The sequence below is a fragment of the Giraffa tippelskirchi genome, chromosome 14, assembly GCF_054371585.1.
Source record: "Giraffa tippelskirchi isolate mGirTip1 chromosome 14, T2T-mGirTip1v1.2.pri, whole genome shotgun sequence".
NCBI classification, from domain to species: Eukaryota; Metazoa; Chordata; class Mammalia; order Artiodactyla; family Giraffidae; genus Giraffa; species Giraffa tippelskirchi.
The window spans coordinates 56,152,195-56,178,591 of record NC_137288.1 but is presented as its reverse complement, the minus strand read 5'-3'; the positions used below and the strand labels follow the sequence as shown (position 1 = coordinate 56,178,591).

The following is a 26,397-nucleotide window of genomic DNA, read 5'->3' as shown; positions in this document are numbered from 1 at the left end:
TATGGATGTGAGAGTTGGACCATAAAGTATGCTGACTGCCGAAAAATTGATGTTTTTGGACTGTGGTGCTGGAGAACACTCTTGAAAGTCCATTGAACATCAAGGAGATCAAACCCGTCAATCCTAAAGGAAATCAACCCTGAATATTCATTGGAAGGACTACTGCTGAAGCTGAAGCTTCAATACTTTGACCCCCTGGTATGAGGAGCAGATTCATTGGAAAAGACCCTGATGCTGAGAAATATTGAGAGCAAGAGGAGAAGAGGGCAACAGAAGATGAGATGGTTGGATGGCATCACTGAATCAATGGACATGAGCTTGAGCAAACTCCGGGAGATAGTGAAGGACAGAGAAGCCTGGCATGCTACAGCTCAGGGGGTTGCAAAGAGTCAGACACTTAGTGACTGAACAATAACAATGATATGATACTGACTGTGTGGAACAAAAAAAATGAAAGAGCACAGTGGGTTGATGTCATCAGGAAAGGTTTCTTAGACAAGATGACAGTATCCTCCCAACTTAGAATAATGTCACCCTAAGAGCTATAAGGGCTTCCCTGGTGGCTCAGCTGGTAAAGAATCTGCCTGCAATGCGGGAGACCTGGGTTCAATCCCTGGGTTGGTAAGATCCCCTGGAGAAGGGAATGGCTACTCATTCCAGTATTCTGGCCTGGAGAATCCCATGGATTGTATAGTCCATGGGGTCGCAAAATGTCAGACATGACTGAGTGACTTTCACTTTCACTAAGAGCTATAAACCTTGTCTCCCAATAGCAATATCAATTTTGTGCTGTTGAGGACCATATCTGGGGGGTTCTTCTGCATACTTGATAGAGCCTAGGCTGACAGAAAGACAATTTATGTTCAGGAAAGTGTTGATACTAACATTCTTAATGAATATGGCATTTCTTTCCTTGGCCATCCCAAAAGACCAGTAGAGTGATCTGCATTTGAAGGTAAAATTGTTCTTTCTTATTTCAAGGCAGCACCAGCTGGCAGCTACTAAACCAGCACTGAAGGAATATGGTCTTTCCTTCAAACCACAGTATCTGAGGATGGCAGTATACATTCTTCAGGCTTCACTCAGCCCAGATACTTGATGTGAAACAGCCCCATGAGAAGCCAACGAGAGCTTCTTTCTGGAGTCTTCTTGAACCCAGGAGCAGCATGTATGGAATACCTCATACTATTCTGTCTTTTGTGAAATCTGTGGGAAGTCATGATGTGCTGAGGCTTAAATGAGAAAGAAAAGATCATGCTAACTTAAGGGTTTTATCCAAAATCTTTTCTAAAGACATCCTTGATCATTCTCATTCTCAACCCAGGAAAACATGGCCACTCTGGTATTTGACCTACTTTGTGCCCAGGAGAACCTGTCATGGGCACCTCTATCTCAGAGGCATCTGCCTTCTTAATCTTTACTCTTTTGAACATTTGGCATTGGTTTCTGCAATGTCAGTTCAGCTGAACTTTTATTTGTTAATATCTGTGTATTCAGTTAACTTTTATTTAGCGAGCAAGATTAGTCTCATTAAATAATGGAATCAAAGAATTTAGATATACAAAGGAAATTTAACAGATATAATAGAGGTTCAGACCTCTAACCTCAGGCAGTTAATACAACCTTAGTTGTAAGGAAAAAGCAACTGAGCCTAGGAAATTACATGACTTGCCTGAGGCTGAACTGCTAATAAATGGAAGAAGAGGAACTAGAATTCAAGGCTCATATTTCCTAACCAAAGCTTTTCACTACATGCTTGCTATGCACCAGTGCACCATTCAAATTCAACGGATCCCTTTTACAGAGTGGTCCATTATTTCATATTTCAGAGATCATAGTTCAGAAATAGGCTGAACCATAAATGTACACACATAAAATTTATATTTATCAAACCCCAAGTTGTGTGCCTAAAACAAGTATTATTATTATTCCAGCCTGCTGGCTCAAGGCCTAGTAGAGTTTGGTGCTATTAAATATGCACTGGGGTGGGAGGAAACACTTAAAAGTCTTCAAATCTATCCTCCTGATGCTAGGAAACCATCCACCTGAATTCATATAAAAGACAGTCATGCCACCTTACCCAATAGATTGAAATGACTGCTTGAAATCAGTTACCAACATGCAGGTCTGGCCCCACTCCTATGCTTTGGTTGGCATTGATGATTTCATCTGAAGTCTACTCTGTCCTTCTTGGTTTCTTGCAGCCTGACCCATCACCTTCTAAGCAGTTATTGAAATCATTCTTTGTTCTAGTTAAACATCTATGTGCCTAAGTGTTGTCAATATTGAGTCAAGTTCCTGAATTTCAACATTTTCTCTTCCAATTAATTATACTCTTCATTTTCCACAAAGGGAGAGCATTCTCCTCCAAAAGAAGCTACAGAATGCTTGGGAAGGGGCACTGTTGAATTCAGCTCCCCACTATGACAGACCACCTTGATGTCCATATTCAACCTACAATCCCTCTTGACTTGAACTCACAATCTCAGGATTCCACAGGTCACTCTTTAAGCACACTTCAACTAAATTCTTTGCCCCATACCAAATCCCCTTTCTCTGGATGCTCTTATTCAACAAATATTGAAAAATTTAGCTTTGATTTTCTAACTCTACAATGTTTAATTAATAAACATCTCTACATAGATTTCTACATCGATGTATAGGTAACCTCATCTCCACTTGCTTGCTGTACAGCAAAATTCCTTACATGGAGGAATGGAGTGTAACGTAATTTTATACTGTCCAGAAGTTATTCATATAGTCAATTAGTACTCACTGAGTAACTTACAATGTATAAGGTGCTATGCTAAGTGCTGAAGGGAATACCAATAAATTAAATCCTTTAACCACAAAAGAGATTTCCTAATCTAAAAGGGAGCTGCTGCTGCTGCTAAGTAGCTTCAGTCGTGTCCGACTCTGTGCGACCCCGTAGACGGCAGCCCAACAGGCTCCCCCATCCCTGGGATTCTCCAGGCAAGAACACTGGAGTGGGTTGCCATTTCCTTCTCCAATGCATGAAGGTGAAAAGTGAAAGTGAAGTCGCTCAGTCGTGTCCAACTCTTAGCGACCCCATGCACGACAGCCTACCAGGCTCCTCCATCCATGGGATTTTCCAGGCAGGAGTACTGGAGTGGGTTGCCATTGCCTTCTCCGCTAAAACGGGGAAAGCAACATAAAAAGTAAACAAAATTTAAATAGCTCAAAAGAAGAAATGTGACAACAGGAACACCTTTTGCCACTGAACAACTGACATTGGTGAACGTATGCTAGGAGTTCAGGAAAGGAAGCTGTGTGCTGAGGAATCAGGAAAGAGGGGACTTTTCATGGAAAGGTGACTATTGGCCCAATGAGGAAGAGACAGGAAGGCATTTAAGGTCACAGTAATGTGAACAGAAGAATGGAAATGGGAAATAGTCAGGGAATGAGCAAACCACTCAGAAAACAGTGAGAGACAAGTCTTTAAATAACAGTTTGGGTGAATCTGGAAGCCTTTTTGAACATCGTACTAAGTTATATTACTGTCCTTTTATGTCTTGTAAAAAGCAATGGCATTTACAAGGGCCTAAGTCAACCCATGGTTTTACCAGGTGGCTCAGTGGTAAAGAATCCGCCTATCAATGCAGGAGACACGTGTTCGATCCCTAGGTCAGAAACATCCCCTGGAGAAGGAAATGACAACCCACTCCAGTATTCTTGCCTGGGAAATCTCAAGGACAGAGGAGCCTGGCAGGCTGCAGCCCATGGGGTGGCAAAAGAGTTGGACACGACTTAGCAACTAAACAACAAAGTCAGTCCATACACTACCAACATACACAAGAGAGCTCAAAGAGCAGACAGCTAGCAGGATGTACACTCAGTCTCTGGGAAGGCCCAGGGAAGAAGCTAAAACTGGCACAGAGTAGGGAGTTAATTAATTGTTCACAAATGACAAATCCAGATATATGAAAGGGTGTAGAAACTCCCTCCAGCAATAAGCATCACATCTTACCCTTATTTCACATTTACAGTATACAAAATTTCATACTGTGTCTGATTTTGCTCTTTTATCTCCTTCTAGAAATTATCTCACCCTGTGTTCTGGAAAGTTCTCTGGAGAAGGCCTCAAGAGGTCTTCTGATTTTCAGCCCTTTTTCTTGAACCCATTTGCTGAGATTTGGGATTTGCGGGCCCATCCTCACTCACTCCTTCCCCCAGCTCCATGGAGGCTTTGAACTGTGGTGGAGGGAGGGAACTCGGACCCAGCTGATTTACAGTACATGCCCTCAGGGCTTCTCAGCCACAAGTCTGTGGATTCACAAATCATTGACAGACTGATCAATTTCCTCATCTACACATGAAGTTGGCAGGGAGGTCAGAGAGGATGGGAGTGAAGGCTCCTTACTCTCCAGAGGACAGTGGGCAGAGGCTGTCCCAACCACTCCATTCGAAAGCCAATTCATCTTCAGGATTTCCTGAGGACAGCTTGTAATTCAAAGGCCACAGTCCCCTTGACAGGGCACTGAAAGAGTGTTTTGTTTTCCACAAAAAGGGAAATTGAGGTTTTTGTGGTAAAAGAGAAGGATGTAGAATCAGCCACGTAATGGTTTATTCACAGCTTGACCCCTCCCCAAACCCACAGAGATATTGGAACTGAGACTCCTCTCTGTCATGAGTCATGCAGACGTGCACAGGCCTGGTGGACTTAGGAATGAAAACACCAGTTGGCCCAGTGTGTACACGCACTGGGGACAATGATGTGATTCAAGGATGAGGAGTTCAGCCCCTTGACTATAATGTGGAGAGACAGGGCTGAAGACAGGGTTGTCCGGGTCTAATAGAGCCGACAGGTCATTTCAGAGGCCAGAGCGGCTATCACTTTTGGGGCTTGTCATTTGAGCCCATCACAGCTGCCCAACTTCCAAATTAATTATTTACTTACCAGAGATTCAGCTTGGCTATGTCAGATGGAAATAGCGGGGGTGTGGTTGTAGGTCGCATGGGAGGGCATTGAAACAGTAAGAGAAGATGCCATTCAGAACATGACCACCTCTGGCAGACAGGGAAGCTGCTTGCTACTCTTAAAGGGCTCTATGATCCTTATACCTTTTTTCCTCATCTAGTTCTGGAAATAGAAACAGAGGGATGCATTGATCCCAGGACCGCCCCCTGAGAGTTGTTTTTTGATTGAATTTTTTCTTGTCCTAAAATCAGAATCCTGGGGGGGAAATGTATTCTCTGGTTCTGGTTTGTCAGGGTTTGAAATCATAGGAGAAAGGGTCCTGAGTGGCTGGGAGGCCCGGGACAGGAGGGGCTCAGCCATCACTGTGAGCTCTGTTTGCTGGCAGAAGGACAGGTGTTAAGTTACATGTTTAGGGAATGTGAGCGCCAGGAAGGGACCTGGTGGGTGCCAGCCAAAGCAGCAAGGTCAATACCTCCTTCTGTACCAGCTCTTCCTGGAGACCAAAACAACAAGCCATCCTTTGGCTTCAGGTTCCTGAAAAGACCTGAACTGTTCTTGTTTACTGTTCTAAGAGGCTGCACAGCTCTTTTTTTGCTTTTTTTTTTTTTTAAGTAATTTATTTCATTGAATTAAAGATCTCAGAAAGGCAACAGTACATGAAGTAAGGGCTAAACAGGACATGTTTACAGAGCTCTTATCATTAGCAGTAAGGGTTTAAATAAATGCAACATCCAAGATGGTTGCTTCTGTCGAAGGTGCAAGGGTGAGAAACAGCACTCTATGCATGTCGGAAACATCTTTATTTTTTTGTCCCGACACAGGCTTTGGGTTTTCCTTCTTCACTGGATGCCTGCTCAGCACACCAAGTTCGAGTGGGGAGGAGTCTGTGATTGTATATAAGCAGAAGACAGCAGGGGTTATAGGGCAAGCAACCTCTGCAGTCAAGTTGCAGCACGCTAAAGAAAATAAAATCTCAGAGCCCTGCTCATCTTCAAGGAGTAGTAAGGTAAATTCCAAGAAGATCATATTTAGATATGAATTTCAACCAATTCTATTTTCTTAATAAGGATATGTGATCATCTATTTGAGTAGTAATTAGGTTTCTTAGGTCAGTTCTGAGTCTAAATCCTCCAGGCAAAGTCCAGCACGTATGCACAGTCCCACACCACATTATTCATCAAGTAGATCTAGACAGTCCCAGTTCAAAACCTGAGAACGCATAACTCACAAATACATATATCTACACACACCCAGCCAATGGAATTTGGTGATAAAGAAAACATGTCAAAATAGGATCAGACATGGCATAAGGAAGAGGAAAAGTAGTCTAACCAGACATTATTGAAATTCTGATTGTTATTAAGGTAAGAAATCAGAATGACAATGATGATTCTATAAGAATCTATGAGTCTAAACAGACATGGAACATTTTACTTTTATGGGTGACACGCTGACCAGGTAAGCAGTCTTATCCTCACATTTGACAGATAAGGAAAATGAGATTTGGAGACCATGTGTTTATAAGTGGCAGAAACAGGACCTGACTGAGGTCTGCCTGATTACAGTCAGTTTCAATTCTTTCTGCAGTTTATAGAGACTATAAGAATTTGTGTGTGTCTGGAGGGTGTGTGCACATGTGCACACACACATACATGCTCGAGAGAGAGATTCTCTGTCTCCTACAATCAGTGTAACTCCATTCAACCCAGGGTCTTGGTCGAGTAGAGTAAAATATACAACCAGTATGATCAGGATATTAATTAATAGGTCAAAGTTTTTCTAAGGTTGGTCAGATGAAGATAAAGCCAGAGCCAGAACCTAGGTCTCTTGGCTCCTGATTCAGGGCTCTTTAAGCCACTGAACAAGGGTCTTCCCCACAAGGACTGTAACAATCTCAAAAACTTTTCAGAGGATCTATTTTCTGTCAAAGTGAAAGTGAATTTGCTCAGTCATGTCCGACTCTTTGCGACCCCATGGGCTGTAGTTCACCAGGCTCCTCCACCCATGGGATTTTCCAGGCAAGAGTACTGGAGTGGGTTGCCATTTCCTTCTCCAGGAGATTTTCCCAACCCAGGGATTGAACCTGGGTCTCCCGCATTTTAGGCAGACGCTTTACCGTCTGAGCCACCAGGGAAGTCCAATTTTCTGTCAGGAACATATCAATTAAACAAGTGGTTCCTTTCTCTCCTGTGCCCATGCAGAAAATGCAGGACTTTTACAGAGCCTAACAATCTAGGATGGCCTTACTGACTTGCTTGACCAATAGAATGTAGTAGAAGTGACATTCTTTCATTCTGAGACTAGTATATAAGAAGTCTCAAAGCTCCCACCGGATTCTTTTAGAAGGAAACTGGGGGAGAAATCAGCTGTGCTGAGACGGACATGCTGTGGGGAAACTCATGTCAGCCATATTGAGGGGCTGTGTGGAGAGAGCAGCTCGAAGACAGCCCCAGCTACACCAGGCATCCCAGGCCAGGCACTGGAAGTGCCCAGCAGACACAAGGCAGAGAGGAGAGAGATCCAGCCAACAGCTAGAGACAGTCACAAAATCTTGCAAACACATGCTGCCCCAGCCACTCCAGATGAGTTCCAGACCACTGAAGAGCAGAAATGAGCCATCCCTACTATGCTCATCCACAACATGGAGAGCACAATAAAATAAAAGGGCTATAGTTTTAACGCCACTAAGTTTCAGGGTGATTTGTTACACAGCAGTTAAACTATGACAACGACTTCTGTCTCCAGCAAAAAGGGCTCCCAGCGTAACCTAAGCATCCAAAATGCATGGGACCATCTGAGCCTTTTCTTCCCCAGCCCCAGCCACAGCTTTCTCATCTACCTCCTTGGTGACCCTCTTGGGCCACTGGGCAATGCTGAAAAGAAAAGAATCAGTTGAAAGTCTAAATAAGAATAGAGGCAAAACAGGTAGCAGATGTCACATGCCCTCCTCATGGTAGGCAGAAGTGATACATAAGAGTCTCTTGGATGCAGAGACCAGGCAACACAGGTTGTGAGCATGTAGAAAGTCTCTGAAAAAGGAGGTTTGGAAAAGGCATGTGATAAAGGGGACAACTGGAGAAAAGGAAACCCTGAGTATGAGAGGCACGAGGTGGGCTCCTCACTGCTTTCCTCCCCCAGGCCCTTTGCACGTTTCCACATCCAAGCTCACACCGTGCTCCCCAGACTCTCCCTGGCTCCATCATTCAGGATAGAATTGAATTCACTCTCTGCATCCTCATGGACTCCAGCAAAATCTTTCCTTCTCTAACAGCCTACTGATTAACATCTCTCTTATCTTTCCTCTTAGTTTCCCATGTTTGTCTTCTCCCTACAACTGGAATAAAAATTGAGGGCAGAACCTATGTTATTAGGTTGATGCAAACATAACTGCAGTTTTTGCATTGTTGAAATTTGCCATTTGATATTGGAATACATTCTTAATTAATGTGGTTCTGTTATATATTATTTAATGTGCATTCCTCACTTCATGTTTTTTGCTAATGAATTATTACTTGCTGTTTATTTTATATGTATTTTAGACTATGGAAATGATGTTAGACAAAAAAGCAAATTCGAGGGATTTTCTTATTTGAGTTCAGAATGGGTTGTAAAGCAATAGAGACAACTTACAACATCAACAACGCATTTGGCCTAGGAACTGCTAACGAACATACAGTGCAGTGGTAGTTCAAGAAGTTTTGCAGAGGAGATGAGAGCTTTAAAGATGAGGAGTACAGTGGCCAGGCCCATTGGAAGGTGACAACGACCAACTGAGAGTAATCATGGAAGCTGATCCTCTGACAACTACATGAGAAGCTGCCGAAGAACTCAATATCAACCATTCTACGGTCGCTCAGCATTTGAAGCAAACTGAAAAGGTGAAACATCTCAGTAAGTCAGTACTCCATGAGCTGATCACATATCAAATATATCGTCATTTTGAAGCATTGTCTTCTTATTCTATGCAATAACAATGGACCATTTCTCGATACAATTGTGACATGTGATGAAAAAGGGGATTTTATACGACAACCAATAGTGACCAACTCAGTGGTTGGACCAATAAGAAGCTCCAAAGCACTTCCCAAAGCCAAGCTTGCATCACAAAAAGGGTCATGGTCACTGTTTGGTGGTCTGCTGCCAGTCTGATTCACCACAGCATTCTGAATCCCAGTGAAACCATTGCATCTGAGAAGTATGCTCAGCAAATCAGTGAGATGCACCAAAAATGGCAATGCCTGCAGCTGGCATAGGTCAACAGAAAGGGCCCAATTCTTCTTCTCAACACTGCCCACAGATTGCACAACCTAATATTTATATATTGCTTCCCTTCACATTGCACAGTATCGGGTCCAGATCTGAACTAGTCCTACTCAATATGTCTCTAGGGACTGAACTTTAGTACTACCCATATACCAAGAGCAAGTTATGTTCCAGGCCCACTGCTCCGTGTGTGTGTGCTCAGTCACTCAATGGTGTCCGACTCTCTGCGACCTCATGAACTGTAGCCTGCCAGGCTCCTCTGTGCATGGGGATTCTCCAGGTAAGAATACTGGAGTGGGTTGACATGCCCTCCTCCAGGGGATCTACCCAACCCAGGGATCAAACCTGAGTCTCCTTCATTGGCAGGCAGATTCTTTACCACTGCACCACCTGGGAAGCCCCCTCACTACTCCAGCTTTCTACAAATCTTCCCTGATGTGTTTTCAAGAACTTAACTCACATGGATGTGCGGCTAAAGTTCACTTCATAGGTAGGCTTCTGGAAAGACAGGTCAACATTACAGTTTCTGCTTCCCTTCTTCACAATTTCACTGGAAACACTCTCCCAAAAGTAACAGTGACCAATGTTGCTAAAGCCTGTGCTACCTACATAAAGCATGCACTCCTGCGGCTCTCGGGATTTCTTCTCTTCTGGTCCCATCACTCTTTGTAAATTTTTTTCTTCTGCTTATCTCTTAAGTGCCTATAATTTCCAAGGTCTTTCCACAACCCTCAGACTCTACAAGTTACTCCAGGCAAATTAAACCACACCCATGATTTCCCTTGAAACTGGAAACTCAACAGGAATCAAATACCTTACCATTCTTTCCCCTAACCAGCTCTTCTTTATGAATGGTAATATCCATTTACTTAGGAGATAAATTTCATCTTCTCATTTAACAACTAAATCCTATTAGCTGGAGTCCCACAGATTCTACTCGCTTGATGCCTTTTGAATCTGTTTACCTCTGATGACGTCCCCTGTCACCAGTGTGTTTCAGGTTTTTATCACTTTTCACCTAGATTTATGTCAAAGGCCTCCAACCTCTCTCCCCTATGATCTACTCTCCACACAGCTCTCCATGTGACCTTTCCAGAACGTAATTCTGTCCAGGTCATTCCTGTGTCTAAAATAAATCAGAATTTTCAGGATAAAGTTCAACCTCCTTGTACACAAGGACCAAGAATAGTGATTCAAAGTGAGCTCTAGAGCCAGGCTTCAAGGGTTCAATTCTAACCGCCTCCTCTTCCTAGTTCTGTGACAAAGTGCTCAATGCTTCTATGTCTCAGTTTCCTCACTTGTAAAGTACGATTAAGCTATCTCCTAGGTTTTTAAGGGGATTTCATGAAGTAAACAGGTGACGGGCTTAGAACTCTATCCAGCACATAGTAAGGATGCAACAAATATTACTTAGTTCCTATCTGCATTCTTCCCATTGCTCAGCCCTCATCACACCTCCCAACACACTCTTTGTGTCATGAATCCAAGCAGAACTACTTGTATTTCCTCTAATCAAACCTGTGTTTTACCACACAGGCCTGTATCCAGGCCATTCTTTCTTTGTGGGATGTCCATTCTCCTCCTGAGTCCAACTGATTTCTCTTGTCCCTCAAAACTTTGCTCCAAGGGTTACCTTTCTTTCTATCCCTGAAGCTTTCTGTTCACTGCATTTGTACATTCTTTTATAATTTCCACTTTATTTACCTGTCTCTCTCAATTTTGTGTGACTCTTTTCAATTTTTTGAGGTATAGTTGATATACAATATTATACAAGTTTCAGTTGTACAACAGAGTGATTCACAATTTTTAAGAGTTAGGGTCCAGTTATAGTTATTATAAAATATTGGCTATATTCTCTGTGTTGTACAATATATCCTTGTAGTTTATTTATTTTATATGTAGTTTGTATTTCTTAATCTCTTACCCTTATTCTTGCCCCTCTCTCCTTCCCTCTCCCCACTGGTAACCACCAGCCTATTCTTTACATCTGTAAGTCTGTTTATTTTTTGTTATATTCACTCATTTTTTGTGTTTTTTAGATTCCACATGTAAGTGATATCATACAATACTTATCTTTCTCTGTCTGACTTACTTCACTTAGCATAATACTCTCCAAGTTCTTCCATATTGTTGCAAAAATGAATGGCAAAATTTCATTCTTTTTTATGGCTGAGTAATAGTCCAGTGTGTGTGTGTGTGTGTGTGTGTGTGTGTGTGTGTGTGTGTGTGTGTGCGCACACCACATCTTCTTTATCCATTCATCTGTTAATAAATTCTTAGATTGTTTCCATATCTTGGCAACTGTAAATAATACTGCTATGAACATAGGGGTGCATCTACCTTTCCAAATTAGTGTTTTAATTTTACCCAGATATACATCCAGCAACAGAATTGCTGGGTCATATGGTGGCTGTTTTTAGCTTTTTGAGAAATCTCCATACTGTTCCCTACACTGGCTGCACCGATTTACATTCCCACCAACAGTGTATAAGGGTTCCCTTTTCTCCACATCCTTGCCAACATTTGTTATTTGTGTTGTTTTTGATGATATCCATTCTAACCAATGTGAGGTGATATCTCATTGTGGTTTTAATTTGCATTTCTCTGATGATTAATGATGTTGAGCAACTTTTCATGTGCCTGTTGGCCATCTGTATGTCTTCTTTGGAAAAAATGTCTATTCAGGTCTTCTGCCCATTTTTTTAATTGGTTTGTTTGCTTGTTTGAAGTCAAGTTGTATGAACTGCTTATATGTTTTGGATATTAACCCCTTAGCAGTCACATCATTTGCAAATATTTTCCTCTGTTCAGTAGGTTGTCTTTTCATTCTGTCTATGGGTTCCTTTGCTCTGTAAAAACTTTTAAGTGTGTCCGATTTGTTTTTAATTTCATTTCCTTTGCTTTAGGAGACATAGCTAAAAAAAAACATTGCTGAGATTTATAAAAGTTTGTGTGATTTTTGAAGGAAGATGACACATCTTGGATTTTATATTCTTAATACTGAGGGCAATGACTGCCTCAGAATCTAAACTCATTCATTGTTAGTGGAATAAATAAGTGATCACTATGGGACATTAATAGCAGGTACCCAGATGCACCTTAAATTTGATTACTTGCACTTAAAATAGTACACTTTTCAGTTATGTATACCTTCTGTGATTTTTAATAGATTGCAGATAAATTTAGCACAGAGAAATGTGATGATATCCAGAGAGACAACCAGTTCTGAGAACCACAAGTTTCTAATAGTGAACAGCCACCAAATATCCTGAAGGTTTCACTTCGCCCTAATCCCTGACTGCCCTGCTACCTGGAATAAATCAGACAGTACCACACCGGAGTTTGAAAGAAGTAGCCAAGCTGTGCTAATGTGATCACAATGGAGAAGGGAGGCATGACTCAGTCTCTCAGAATCAGCATATTCCTAAGCAATGAGTCTTGAATGAGAGAAGAGAAGATTCTGGTTTCTTCCTAACATAGCCTTCATTCATAAGTGGCAAGATAACAAATGAGGGACTGCGTGACTAGTACTTCTAAGGATCTCCCCTCAAATCAAGTCTCTTTTTTTTTACCAGGTACAAGTAATCTGGGTTTCAGTTTAGGGTCTTAGAAAGTGTCACCAACTATTTAGCATAGCTTCTGTGTTAAAAGGCAGGGTTACAAAGAGGAATACTTTAACCCAAAAAGGGAAAAAGCATCTAAGCCCAGAACTATACACCACTGGAAAGGCCACTCACAAAGCACAGACAATGGCAACCAAGCATCCATTGGGAATACCAGCATGGTCCATTTCACCTATAAGAATTCAATTCTAGGAAGGTGGTCAAGATTTCACATTTAGGGTGTTTTGAGACCTTGGTGACAACATAATAGAGGTTGCTCAAATGAGTCTTGTTCTCATTAGGGTTGGAGAGAACATTCTAGATACCTCAAATCATATAGTTGGCAACTACTAACAGAGCTCATACAAAGAAAGTGTCTGCCAGCTACCCACTCTCCTCTACTTAAGGTGATTCCTGCCATTCAGTGCATAAGCTGCCTCTAGAACAGCAAGTTTCTCATCTAAATGCATCTTTGTGAGACACAGAAGACATTCAGCAACAAATCCTCAAATGCTTTCAAATGAAAATGAAATGATGATAAGGCCCTTGAAGATAGGAACCTCAACAGATAGCATTTATCACAATCTCTACCCCAAAGTAGATGACATAGGACATTGACAGTGAAAAAATAAATAAATAAAGGCTTGCTTTTGTTTGAGAAATCAAAATATATACGAACACATACATTTCTATATATATATCCTGACCAAATATTTGAGTCAAATGTATTGAGTTGGCCAAAAACTTCATTCAAGTTTTTCCTTTACTCAATTTTATGGCCAACCCAACATTTAACACTTCCTGAGAGCTAAAACACTAAGTAACTCAAACTAAACATGCTTCATTTAGGATCTGAAAAGTGAGACTGAAGCACGCTTAGACTGTTAAAAAAAAAGAAAAGAAAAGAAAAAAAAAAAAGCTGTTAACATGTTCTATTCTTGCACTTGAATAATGCTTTCAACTTTCCAAGATCCTTTGATAGCCATCACCTCCATACCAAGATCAATGGTAAAGGGATTTATCTCCCCAGTTGACCCCAGAATGTGAAAGCAGAAACCAGAGTGGGAACATGGCTGTCATACAACAATTTAGCTAGGGCCTTTCACCGTGGACCCTTCTTCTCATATTACGCCAAAACAAGTTATGGAACAGAGCAGACAATAGTGATTTGAGGCATTTGTTAAAACAAGGGCTCCAGAAAATCTTTGTTTACCTTAAAAATTTAATAAATTTCAAGTATAGTGCATTTGAAAGCAAGCATATCATGAAATTTAAAAGCATTACTATTACATACTACTGTAATATTAATACCTCTAAACTGCAAATGGGGGCTCATATAGCTTCATGATTAAGAATATGAATTTTAAAATCAGATAACCTAACTTCAACTAGTCACACTCTTATACACTTGTACTTATAACTTATATTCTCCTACACTTTGTTAAGCTATCTAACCTCCCCAAGCCACAGTGTACTCATCAGCAAACTAGGAATAATAAGACTTAACCTCTTGGAGCTATTGCGAGGAATACATATAAATTTGTATGTAAAGGCCTTAACTCGGTGCCTAAATATGCAAAACTTAAGAGGTAGCAATTAACATTAGCTTATTCATAATCTCTTTTAGTCTCTTCCAACTTCAGGCCCTACAACAAACAAAGTTTCTACCTCCCTCAAGAAGAAAATAATAGGTATCTAGGACTATTGGAATGAACTAAAGCCCCAAAGCTTGAAATGTCACTTATAAATTACTTTGTAACAATTCACATTAGTAAGTTGTTAAAGTTTAAAATTTAGGTAAGAATTTCATGAAGTTTTCACAGGGCTCCTAAACAGTACTCTTGCCTGGAAAATCCCATGGACCGAGGACCCTCCTGGAGGGTCCATGGGGTTGTGAAGAGTCGGACACGACTGAGCAACTTCACTTTCACTTTTCACTTTCATGCATCGGAGAAGGAAATGGCAACCCACTCCTGTGTTCTTGCCTGGAGAATCCCAAGGACGGCAGAGCCTGGTGGGCTGCCGTCTATGGGGTCTCACAGAGTTGGACACAACTGAAGTGACTTAGCAGCAGCAGCAGCCTAAACTGACAGAAGGGAAAGTCCATCTTGAACTGAAAAGCCAAAAAAATTTCAGAAGGGAAGGAATCTTTCAGAGACCTACTCAAGGTTCCATGAAGGTACCCAGTTCTGATTTCCTCCAGGCTGAGAACCAGGAGAGACCCACCCCCTTTGAAGCTTCTCACACCTCCCTCCCCAACCCCAGCCACCATCACCACCCCCAGCACCCTTTCTAACCATAGATTTCTAAGTAAAAAAGGAAACTGCCTAAAATTGAAACTGCTTTGGTCTATTATTGGCTTTGGTGACTGTGGAAAGAAAATAGAGGAGGGGTTGGGTAAGATATGCTGATGAAAATACTCTGAGTCATCACTTCCTGGAAGAGGTGGCAGTGAACCCAAAGTCGGCTGGGGAGTCAGAGGGTTGAGGCGGGTCCCGGCTCTGCCACAACCTCACCAGGCACTGTGGGGACGTCACTCAACTCCTGTGAGTTGCCCTCTGTGAAATGACAGTCACGGCCTTCCCAGCTCTACATTCTTGCCGTTCACAAATATCCCAGTGAATAAACTACCAGTGCTGTTCACCGCCAGCCTTTCTACCTAAGGGAACTTGTACTCCTGAGCACAGAAGCCTCCCTCACAAGCAAGAGCAGGCAGGACCCAGCAAGGAGGAGGAGCAGCTGGCTCTAGGTCAAGAACCAGCTGTTTTACTTCCTAAACACTTTCCCACACCCAAACTCTTCCATCCATACACACGGCACCTCAGCCTTGCTATATAATTCCCTGGGCAGTGCAGGGTAACTCCACTAGCAAACAACACCCTGGGATAACCTGACTACTAGGGTAGCTGCAATCACTTTACATTCAATCTTAGATGGAAGATTATATAAAAGTATTCACTAAACTGCAAGCAGACACAGACAATTTTAAGATTTAGGTTTTAAAAGAAAACAACCTTAACAGTAGCAAAACAAAAGTTGTACTTTGCTTTGGAAGCACCCATTCATGCACCTGCATACCTTTGAGAGGCAGGACTTTTCATTTGTCTGATGCTAACTCCTATGCGCAGCTTCTAAACCCTCCATCTAAGGCAGGTCCTCATGACCATGTGCTGGATGAGTGAGTGAAGAAATGAATGCTGAGCTGCCCAAACAAGGAGGCAAGGGAGGATGATGCACTACATTGCTCCTTGAACTCTGTAGTCACATTGGCTTCCTGGGTAATTTAATAATATTCTCTCACATTCATGTTCTCTCTCTCCATCTCCAGCTCCCACCCCAAAGCATTAGGCAGTCTGACTGAATAGCACTCAAAATATTTTCTCATTTAGAGAAGAAAACAGGAATTTGCCACTTGTCTGCCTCTATTCTGTTGCCTGTCAGCCTTCAGCAAATATTTCAATCCTGGGCCTCTGCCTGCTGCTAACCTTTCTCCTTTAACCTTTGGCCCCGCCCTCTTCAAATCTTTCAGGCTTTACCTTCTCATCTTCCCAGCTTAGACACTCCACTCCAGAGCTGACTTCTCTACTATGTTCAACCAAAAGGAGATATGGCAACACCCCTAAAATAATCAGAGTCAAAAGAAAGCTCCGGTGGTCTGCTCGCATGATCAAAAGATGATTAGACACATCGGCACATCATTGTGGTGAATGGGACTCTTCCTGTAACTGGGCTCCCATTCTCACTGGCCTAAATGTGGCCTCCAAACCTTCAGAGCTTTATTTCTACTCTGCCACTGCTGCTGCTGCTAAGTTGCTTCAGTCGTGTCCAATTCCGTGCAACCCCTTAAACAGCAGCCCACCAGGCTCCTCCGTCCCTGGGATTCTCCAGGCAAGAACACTGGAGTGGGTTGCCATTTCCTTCATCAATGCATGAAAGTGAAAAGTGAAAGTGAAGTCGCTCTGTCATGTCCGACTCTTTGCGACCCCATGGACTGCAGCCTACCAGGCTCCTCTGTCCATGGGATTTTCCAGGCAAGAGTACTGGAGTGGGGTGCCATTGCCTTCTCCGTATTTCTACTCTAGCCACTTCTAAATGCTAACCACCTCAAGAGGGCAGGTCACTGAGATTAGAGGCTCAGGGGTGGCTGTCAGATGTACACAGAAGATGCAGATCAGGTCCACCAGGGCACTGAGGATGCAGAGCTCCTGGTGAACTTTTCTTCACGTTTGGCCAAATCACATACCAATTCCTTTCCAAACCCCTGCCCCTCCATCTCCCAATCATTGCAACTCCAGCTAATCGCTCCCCACCCCAATCCCATGTTGGGACCACAAGCAGTCACCATTTTCCCAAACTTGTCTGTGTCCACCAATAGGTGAGCTGTGCTATTATTAAGTATTTCTGCAAAAATGGGGGGAAGGTGAGGAATATTGAAGGACCCTTTTTTTTTTTGCAAGACCAGTCTGCTGTCTAATAGCACTCCTTTGAATGTAATTAATTGTGTTGTCTCTTGGTTCATTAGAAATGAGAACCCCAGGTCCCAGCCAGCATAATGCAGGGTAAATCATATTTAAGTAACCACATAACTAGTGGGTCAGTTTTATGTTTTGTCTTGGCTGCAACCATTATTTAGCTGAGTACTCAAAGTGCCTGTCAGTGAGGCTTTCATGTCAGGCAAGTATTAAAAGACAAATGTTTTCTCTCTTCTCCACCTCCATTTCCAGTCTCTCTTTTCTGATGCCTGCAGGCACAGGGCAGCTAGGAAATAAAGGCTCCTTTATCTGATCCTCCTAGACTAGAGCCATGTAGGTTCAGGAGGATTCAAGAGAGAAGGACCAAACTGTACTGAGATGGGCCAAGTAAATAGGCAGGCAGACTCCCATGCAGTGGCAATGGAAGGCCACAGTAATCAAGTGTCCTGTCTCTTTTTTAGCACCCAGCATTCTTTTCTCGAGACTGTCACTGGCTGGCCATGTGATCTTTGACAAATCATGAGACATTCTGATCTGAACTCTGTCCTCATCTGCAAAGGAAAGATTGCTCAGATGATCTTCAAGGTCTCTTTCAGCTTTAATATATTTTATGTGTATCCATCGAGCACTGGGAAGCAGTTTGACCCACTCAGATAGATATGGAGAATGCCCCCTACAGTATAAAAAAGGATCTTCTGAAGAGATGAAAGCACCAACCTTTTTATAGCCAGAGTCTGCCCAGTATAAAGGAAAGTAAGAGAAAAAGAAGGAAAAAGCAGGATGTCCAGGATGTCCTTTTATTTCAAAAAGGAAATTTAGGTCCAATGTGGCAACATCACAGAGAGAATAAATTACTGGTGCGACTAGATATAAACACAGAAGAACTCAAACTTTTGTCCCAGATTCTTATCCTATTATATAAACTTTCCCATAGGATGGCTTGGTGATAAGCAAAAGGAGCATTTCTGCTTTTTAATTTTTATAGATTTGTGTTTGTCACTTTCCCTAGGGTGCCAATCTGGAAATCCCAGAAGTCTAGCCCAAGAGCCCTCTTGACCACACACTGTACACAATCTTCTGTCTTCCACACTCCCTCAGGGGCAGACTTCAGTGGTCACTGGGTGATAATAACCAATCCTTCCATGCATGACATCCAGAACTTTGTTCATCCCATCCACGGAGCTTGTGTTGTTCATCATGCATCCCTTATACTCCATGGAATCTCCCTGAAGACAGGGGTAATGGAGGTCACGCAACCGTTAGATCTCTACAGCATCCAGTACGCCACTTGACTCCACTAGGCTCACTGGAAACACTTGTAGAATGAATGGATGTAGAACAACAAATCTTTGACATAGAACTATGTGGTCACACTGGAGGCACATACCTCTCTTAGCTTTTAACTAGGATGTAAACTGCCCTAAATATGTTCTGCCACTTTCAGAACACACACCACCAATTAACAACTTGGAAGTTGAAGCAATGATGGGAGACTCAGAGGAGAAGTAAGGGACAGGAGCACAAAAAGGCTTGGAGACATTAACTAGGAATGTCCAAAAATAACATAGGAGCTCCCAGGATTCCCCTCCTAAGCCCAGAGCCCAGTCAAAGCAGCCCCCCAGATATCTATTTCAACAGCACACCAACATATACATACATGTCCACTCAGACACCCTCTCACCTATACATGTCCAGACACCATCCAGTTGGCAAACAAGTGACCGTATGCAAATTATCAGAAGCCACAAAGATCTGCTTCGGTGGGGAGCCTGAACAAGGAACAATTTTGCAAGTGGTCACAGATGGCTTAGCTTCTCTCCTTACAATGGACACTAACGAGATTTGCCATAACTAATTCATTCTTTCACACCATTGCCCTAATTCATTCTTTCACACCTGCCCTCAAAAGGTGGGGGAAATTCCCCATCACAGCCATATGCATTTTGTTCCTTCCTAACACACGAAAAGCGAAAAGCGCAATTTGTCCCTCCTCATTGTGTAGGGGCAGTTCACATTTAAAGGAGTTAAAAAAGGGTTTGAGAGGAGGTGATGAGGAAAGCAAACATATGCTGGATTTTCTTTCCCATTTCACCTGTTTGCAGAAGGGGTAGATAAGCAGAGATTTACTGAGTCCTGTACTGAGCTGGAGGCATCCCAGGTGGTGCTAGTGGTAAAGAACCCGCCTACCAATACAGGAGATGTTAAGAGACACAGGTTCAATCCCTGGGTCGGGAAGTTCTCCTGGAGGAGGGCATGGCAATCCACTCCAGTATTCTTGCCTGGAGAATCCCCATAGACAGTGGAGCCTGGCAGGTTACAGTTCATAAGATCGCACAGAGTCAGACACGACTGAAGTGACTTAGCATGCACGCACGTACTAAGCTGGAGAATTCAGTAGTAGCAGAGGAATGGGTGCAAAGCACAGCAGAAAACAAAACAGTGAAACAGACAGTTGGAAATAAAACTCTACGGCAAAATGCTGGATTTGGAACTTTTGTAAACACCTCAAACTCTTCTGGCACTTTCTAATCATCTTTTCGTAAGTGTCCCTATGCGACCCCATGATGTAGCTCACCAGGTTCCTCTGTCCATGGGGATTCTCCAGGCAAGAACACTGGAGTGGGTTGCCATGCCCTCCATCAAGGGGATCTTCTCAACCCAGTGGGTTGCCATGCCTTCCTCCAGGGATCTTCCCAACCCAGGGATCAAACCAGGCCTCCCGCATTGCAGGCAGGTTCTTTACCATCTGAGCCACCAGAGAAGCACGTGTCCCTAACACACAGTCAATGGATTCTTAAGAAAACGACTGAACTTCTCTAAGTCACAGGAATCAAAATGTTAGAGGCCATTCCTTTTCACCTGCTGAAGGCTCCTTAAGCCTCTTCGGTGTGACAGCAAAACCCAAGGGCACTTTCTCTCTTCACTATATGCTGCAGTGGGCCTCTGTTTCTTGTCCACTCTGGGCCCGCTTCCCTCCAATGCTGTTATATTTTGATTTCCTAAAGTAGCTCTCCAGACTCCCCAGCTCTCTGCTCCCCAGGGTTGGGAGGGATGGTATCATACCTTTCTTGTCCCATTCAGGAAGAAGTCAGATTCCTCGTCTGCTCTCCCAAGGTTTTCCTGCACTCTAGATTCCCAGGTAAAGCCTGCAGGCCAGCCCAATGAGTTCAAGGCATATAGTGAGCACCCTGCCCCCAGGACCATGGCTCAAACAATACCTGAGCTGCTTTTCCCTCCTTTTGAATTGTAGTGTTGGAGAAGACTCTTGAGAGTCCCTTGGACTGCAAGGAGATCCAACCAGTCCATCCTAAAGGAGATCAGTTCTGAATATTCATTGGAAGGACTGATGTTGAGGCTGAAACTCCAATACTTTGGCCACCTGATGCGAAGAACTGACTCACTGGAAAAGACCTTGATGTTGGGAAAGATTGAAGGTGGGAAGAGAAGGGGATGACAGAGGATGAGATGGTTGGATGGCATCACCGACTCAATGGACATGAGTTTGAGTAAACTCCGGGAGCTGGTGATGGACAGGGAGGCCTGGCGTGCTGCAGTCCATGGGGTCGCAAAGAGTCGGACACGACTGAGCAACTGAACTGAACCGAACTATCTCCTCTGCTTCCGTCAAGATCCATTCAAGCCTCCTCTGTTTCTCCATCCTTCTCTGAACTCTTCACACACCCCAGCACCTGGCACAGATGACCATCCTGCTTGGGCCCAACCTCCCCAACAAGAGGTGAAGCTCAGAGGCTTCTCTGAAGGCCAAACAAGTCCATGTAAACTGGGAGGAACGACTCTGCATCCTTTCACCTGCCCAGGTACCCATATGAGTTCCCTCTTTTTTCATTGTTAGTCATCATTCACATCAACTATCACAGAATATGTCTACTCTTTTCTCAAATAAATATGTAGTTTATACTCATAGGTGTCTACTTCGAAACTATGCATGTTATTATAATAATATATATATAATATAATAATAATAATATATAATAATTAGGTCAAGCCAAGCCCACATATTAATATGTCTCCTAGTTACATGAATCAGTATTTTTATGGCAATTTACTGGAATATGAGAGTTGGAAAAGACTCCAGTATCTTCTGCTTCATTGCCTTCATTTCAAGATGTAACTCCTAAGAACAGAGGCAGTGAGGAAACCCAGGTGGTTAGGGGCAGAGACTAATCTCCTGCTTCTCAGTGAGGACTCTATTGCATCGTATATAATATCTATCTGCCCAGAGGCCAGACACACACACGCATACATGCAGGTACACATAATACTGAATACTCTCTAACACACACCCACCAAACCACACCACCTTCTTAGGGCTCCTCAGACAGAGCTCATCAGAGAAAACATGATGACAGAAGGATGGACGTGACTGTGCATCCTGTTCTCTAGGTTTCACTTTGATCATTTCCTAAATATATGTCTTCCTCTCTAGCTCTTTGCCTCCACTGTGTATAGGGTGAACCCCCACAACTGAGTTGTCCTCTTTTGAGAAAGAGAAGCTCCAAGGACCAGCAACTGTCTCCGTGGGCTTAACGAGATGAGCAGAAGCAGCCGCTGATGCACAGCAGTCAGGCCCCGATGGAGTGGGTTCTGCCGCAGGCCTAATATCAGAAGCAAAGGTCAGCTGTCATTTAGGAATGAAGCCAGAAGGAAAGCCAGGCATCCAGAAGTTCAGCACCTGCTCCTCCCAGGAGGTAGAGGGGGCACAGCTGGTCCAGCCCGCGGCAGCCCTTCTCAGGCCCACCTGCATGGCTGCCCCCAAGGGGATGTGATTTCCACACTGGTAGAAAGCCATCAGTCCCTCGGGTGGAGCAGTAAGTACTTCTGAGAGGTCCAGGACCAAAAGCCAAGCTCATCCAGGAGCACCTGCTTTCTCACCAGTCGCTCCATCCTTCCCCTGCACTGGTTGCCTGGACTGAGGGAGCCTTGCAGAGGCAGCCCTTCCTCCCACCCATAAGCATAAACAATTCTCCTGCTCCCCACCCCCACCATTTCTTTCAGCCGTGGTCCTTCTCTCCCTCCCTTTCCAGGGGCCAGTTCTCACGTGGCCTCCACTCTTGTACCTGATTTGCCCCAGTACCCCTCAGATTTCTACTTCCATCTTCTCCATTACTTTTTCTGGGTTCCACTCCTTCTGCTAAAAGGCATGATGTGATTTTTTTTTCCAGGTCTCTGGCCAACTTTGCTTTCTCTCTTCTTTCTATACTCAAAATCTCATGGACAAATGCAACACATAGGAAATGAAGAAAATAACTTTTATTAAATGAGTGAATGAATGACTCAGTGAGGCAGAAGAAAGGAAGCCCTGTGAATGGACAGTTAGCAACAGCAGGGGCACTGAGTGCTGCTAAGCTCAGCTCAGCTCTGTGACTCTTTGTTGGGGCTCCTTTCTCAAGTCTAGCAGAGTCCACTGTTCTGAAGTCAACATTCTCCTTTCACTATTTCCTCCTGTCCCTCCTGCTCTCAGACCTCTGAGAACTGAAGCCTCGGGTGAAACAGAGCTAGAAAGAGACCCTGGCTAACTCAAAGCACAGCCTGAGTCAGCTGGCAGAGCTGAGCATAGGGACCATTCTTCCTGGCCCCAGGCCCACTGCCCCTGCACCCACTGTCACGCAGCTTACAGACACCATCACTTAGACCCTCTCTCACCTAATCCAGTGTGTCTACATGTCTTCCCTGGCTCTCTCTCTGAATTGATTCAGGCAAGATTTGTTTTTACTCATGGATTGTATTAGAAAATCAAGGAGAGACCATTTAGTAAAAATTACTTCAGTTCATATAGTAAGGTTTTGAACAAGGACTTTATTGATATTTTCAAGTGCAAAGCTGACTTGACTGCTAAGTCAAGTCACTATATTTCTTATAATTCACATTAACAGGGGCCTACAATGTATTTTAAGATACTAAAATAAATACAGACACACACGCATTATAAGTTACCTTGGAAAATTCTATCCCCTCAGGAGGACGCAAAAGAGAAGCCCCCGGCCTCTCTTTCTGTTGTGTGTTTTATTTAATATTCCATTCTAGGCAGAGCCTCCAGCCCCTCAATGCTCTGGGTCATAATTCCAGCCTAACAGTGAAAGGAGGAAGGAGATGGTACGTTTAAAAACAACTTTATGGGGTTTCACCAATTTACAGAATTCATCATGTGTTCATTCCCCAATCTATCATCTTATTACCATAAAGGAGCAAAAATCCTTATTACCATAAGGAGCCCGTTAGTTTGTAAAGGGCTCTTACCCAGCAACGCCCATGAGTGAAGGTTGGGAGCCTATGTGGCAAGTGAGGGCTGGGGGTGCAAGGCCAGAGGCCGGCAGGGTGCTCTGTGCACAAAGTTGCAGGACCACTTGAGAAGTTATCTCAGAGCACCTCCGAAACCTGCTAAGAGGATTTTCACTCATCTCGTAGAGGGTGCCAGAAAAAGACAACCAATGCGCAAGGTTCAGGAATAGCTGCTGCTGCTGCTGCTGCTGCTAAGTCACATCAGTCGTGTCTGACTCTGTGTGACCCCATAGACGGCAGCCCAACAGGCTCCTCTGTCCCTGGGATTCTCCAGGCAAGAATACTGGAGTGGGTTGCCATTGCCTTCTCCAATGCATGAAAGTGAAAAGTGAAAGTGAAGTCTCTCAGTCGTGTCTGACTCTTCGCAACCCCATGGACTGTAGCCTACCAGGCTCCTCTGTCCATGGGATTTTCCAGGCAAGAGTACTGGAATAGAAGGGCTTATAAAACTTTCAGGAGATTTGAACAAACAGTCCCTCTGAGTTCTCTGGAATCTAGCTAATCTGGTTCCAGTTTACAGAGAAACGGAAGCATTGAGAAGGCCCCTTGCCTGTGGGTCTTCGGGGGGCAGGGTTAGAAAGCAAGGATCTCAGGCCCCCACCTTAGGCTCAGTCCCGCTGAGCCCCAAGTGAGGAGCTGCCTGCCTCAGGGCTTAGAGGGTGGACATGCTGGAATCCCAGCTTCCCAATCCTAAGACCAAGGCAAGGCACTGGAAGTTTCTGTACCTCACTGCACACAACTGCAAAATGGGGATAAAAACACCTCCACTACCATGGTGGGAAGGAGTCAGTAAATAGTGCATGTCAAGTGCTTGGCAAGGTTCCCAGCTCAGCAACAAAATGGTAGCTTTCACGGCCAAAGGCTTTCCCTGTGATTCAAGTTTTCCATCAAAGAATGACTCTCTTCTGCCTCTGATGCACAGTTCATATTCTTCAGCAGGAAATCAGGAAACATAAGAAGCTGGACATCAAAAGACCTTCAAGCGAACATCCAAGGACAACAAGCCCTAAGCTTAAGCAACCAGTAGGATCTTGTGTGACCTATAAAATGAGGTGGGAACAGGAAGAAATACTTTTGCTAGTGATGGTTTTAATTTTATTTTTTTCTGTTTTGTTTTTTGTTTTTTCCACCCCTCCGCTAAAGGATTAACATGCATGTTCTTAAACAAGGGGGTCCCCCATTTACAGCTGACAGCAGCAGCTGCAACCTCTGCCTCTCCTTCAGAATGGCAGGGAATCGAATCAAAAAGAAAAGCAAGTGGACAACCTTTCCTCCTCCGGGAGCATGAAACACAATACCAGCCTCTCACCAAACCCAGCAGACCCCAGCTCTGATTGGAGGTTGCCTCGGAACAAAGGGAAATTGGTATTTAAAAAAAAATCTTCTGAAAGCCAACTCAGCAGATGGTTTTTTCCTGGGCTCCATGAGAGGGGGGTGGGGTGGGGAGGTAGGGGGGAGGGGAAGGGTGCTGAGATAACACAACTGCCACCGGGATACAGATGACTGAGAAGTGACAAAGATGGGGAAAGAGGGCTGACCTCTTGCCCCAGAATTTCACAAAGGGCAATTACTCCATGTGGTGGTGACCTGGACTAGGCCACTGATCGTGTCCAACCTGCAGCTGCTGTTTATCACGGGCACGTCTGGGGCCTTTATCCAATGCTGGGGTGGAGAGAGGCTAGGGATGGGGGGATATTGGAGGAAGCCTGGAAAAGTTTAATTAGAGACCACAGTTTGTTAATAATCTACTATAGGGTGGTCCTACAGAAAAGTCTTATATTTCCATTGCATTTTTAACATTTCAGAACCCTTTTACAACCATTCACTCAGATTATCTTCAAAGTAATATGTAAGAAAGAGACACAGCATTAATGCCCTGTTAAATATGAGAAAAGAGTGGTTCACATGCTAAAGGCAAAAGAAGAAATCAAAACCAGAACCCCAGCACAGGGTGGCCACCCTTCCCTCAAGTCTCAGGCCTGACAGGACTCAATGGAATCTTGTTTTGGAAGGGACTTTTGCCGAATCCCACATTTTCAGCCCAAACCAGGATACTTGAGAATATTTTTGTAAACAGCTCTAGACTAAGTCTCAGTGAGTCTATTATCTATCGCCTCATGCTGCATGCACTGCCAGCCATCACTTCTTACCAGGTCTCACTGTGGCCATGCCCTGCTGAATATTCTCCATCAGGGAGGTGGCTATGGGTCCGAGAAAGGAGCTGTGTATCTCCCAGATGAAGCTACAACACCCAGGTTCACCCACAGCCTAGACCAAGGACGTGCAGGAGGAGCAATTAGGTGGTGTGCACAGAACTCAATTATTCTCTCCTTGAGGAGGTAACAGCAGGACCAGCTAAAGTGCACCATTCAATGATGGCTTCCCACTTCCAGAAACCAGGAATCCGAGGGTCTGATGTAGATTTGAGTCTCCCCACTCCCTCTCCCCTGGTTGTAATCCTGAGAAACCCTGAATAAAAAACCCTCAAAGTCCCTCCCTCAGTCTTTAAAACAGGGAGGACTAACAGCTCTCCCAAGAACAACCCAGAAAGAGGTCACAGTTGGGTGATGCGAACCTTTCGTAAAGGTGCTAGGCAGATGTGACCGTTGCCACCAATCTTCCACACTATGCACTGTCTGAAACACTCATTCTGACAGTCTTGTACTGTCCTGGGTTTTTCCCTAAATGCTGTGAGATCAATTCCTCCAAATGAGAACTGTCTAAACCCTATGCAGCATTTATGCTGAGCACACCATACAACTCTGTAGATTCATGCAGAATTTAGAAGCTTCAGCTCTGCTACAGTATATCTGGATAAGAG

The 26,397-nt window shown here is 43.7% G+C and overlaps 2 protein-coding genes, 1 long non-coding RNA gene and 1 other non-coding gene across 8 annotated transcripts in view; 1 reads left to right on the top strand and 3 right to left on the bottom strand.

The window, feature by feature from the left end:
* Positions 1–7,623, top strand: part of LOC145534400 (uncharacterized) — a 46,680-nt gene extending 39,057 nt beyond the window's left edge. For 2 of the 3 annotated variants that reach the window (XM_081561790.1, XM_081561789.1), the window contains exon 4: positions 5,761–5,934. In XM_081561790.1, the coding sequence (XP_081417916.1) occupies positions 5,761–5,829 (69 nt within the window). In that variant the 3' untranslated portion in view covers positions 5,830–5,934. Of the gene's footprint in view, positions 1–5,760; positions 5,946–7,282 lie in introns of those variants that run through there. The other variant, XM_081561788.1, reaches the window with a different exon arrangement.
* Positions 1–26,397, bottom strand: part of SETBP1 (SET binding protein 1) — an 890,090-nt gene that overhangs the window by 343,880 nt on the left and 519,813 nt on the right. The window lies entirely within an intron of this gene.
* LOC145534402 (uncharacterized) lies at positions 5,526–10,682 on the bottom strand. Its single transcript, XR_014074562.1, has 2 exons — positions 9,754–10,682; positions 5,526–9,491 (listed from the first exon to the last, which is right to left on the bottom strand). It is a non-coding gene; the product is annotated as an uncharacterized LOC145534402 (long non-coding RNA).
* On the bottom strand, positions 7,002–7,073 carry TRNAF-AAA (transfer RNA phenylalanine (anticodon AAA)). Its single transcript has one exon. It is a non-coding gene; the product is annotated as a tRNA-Phe (tRNA).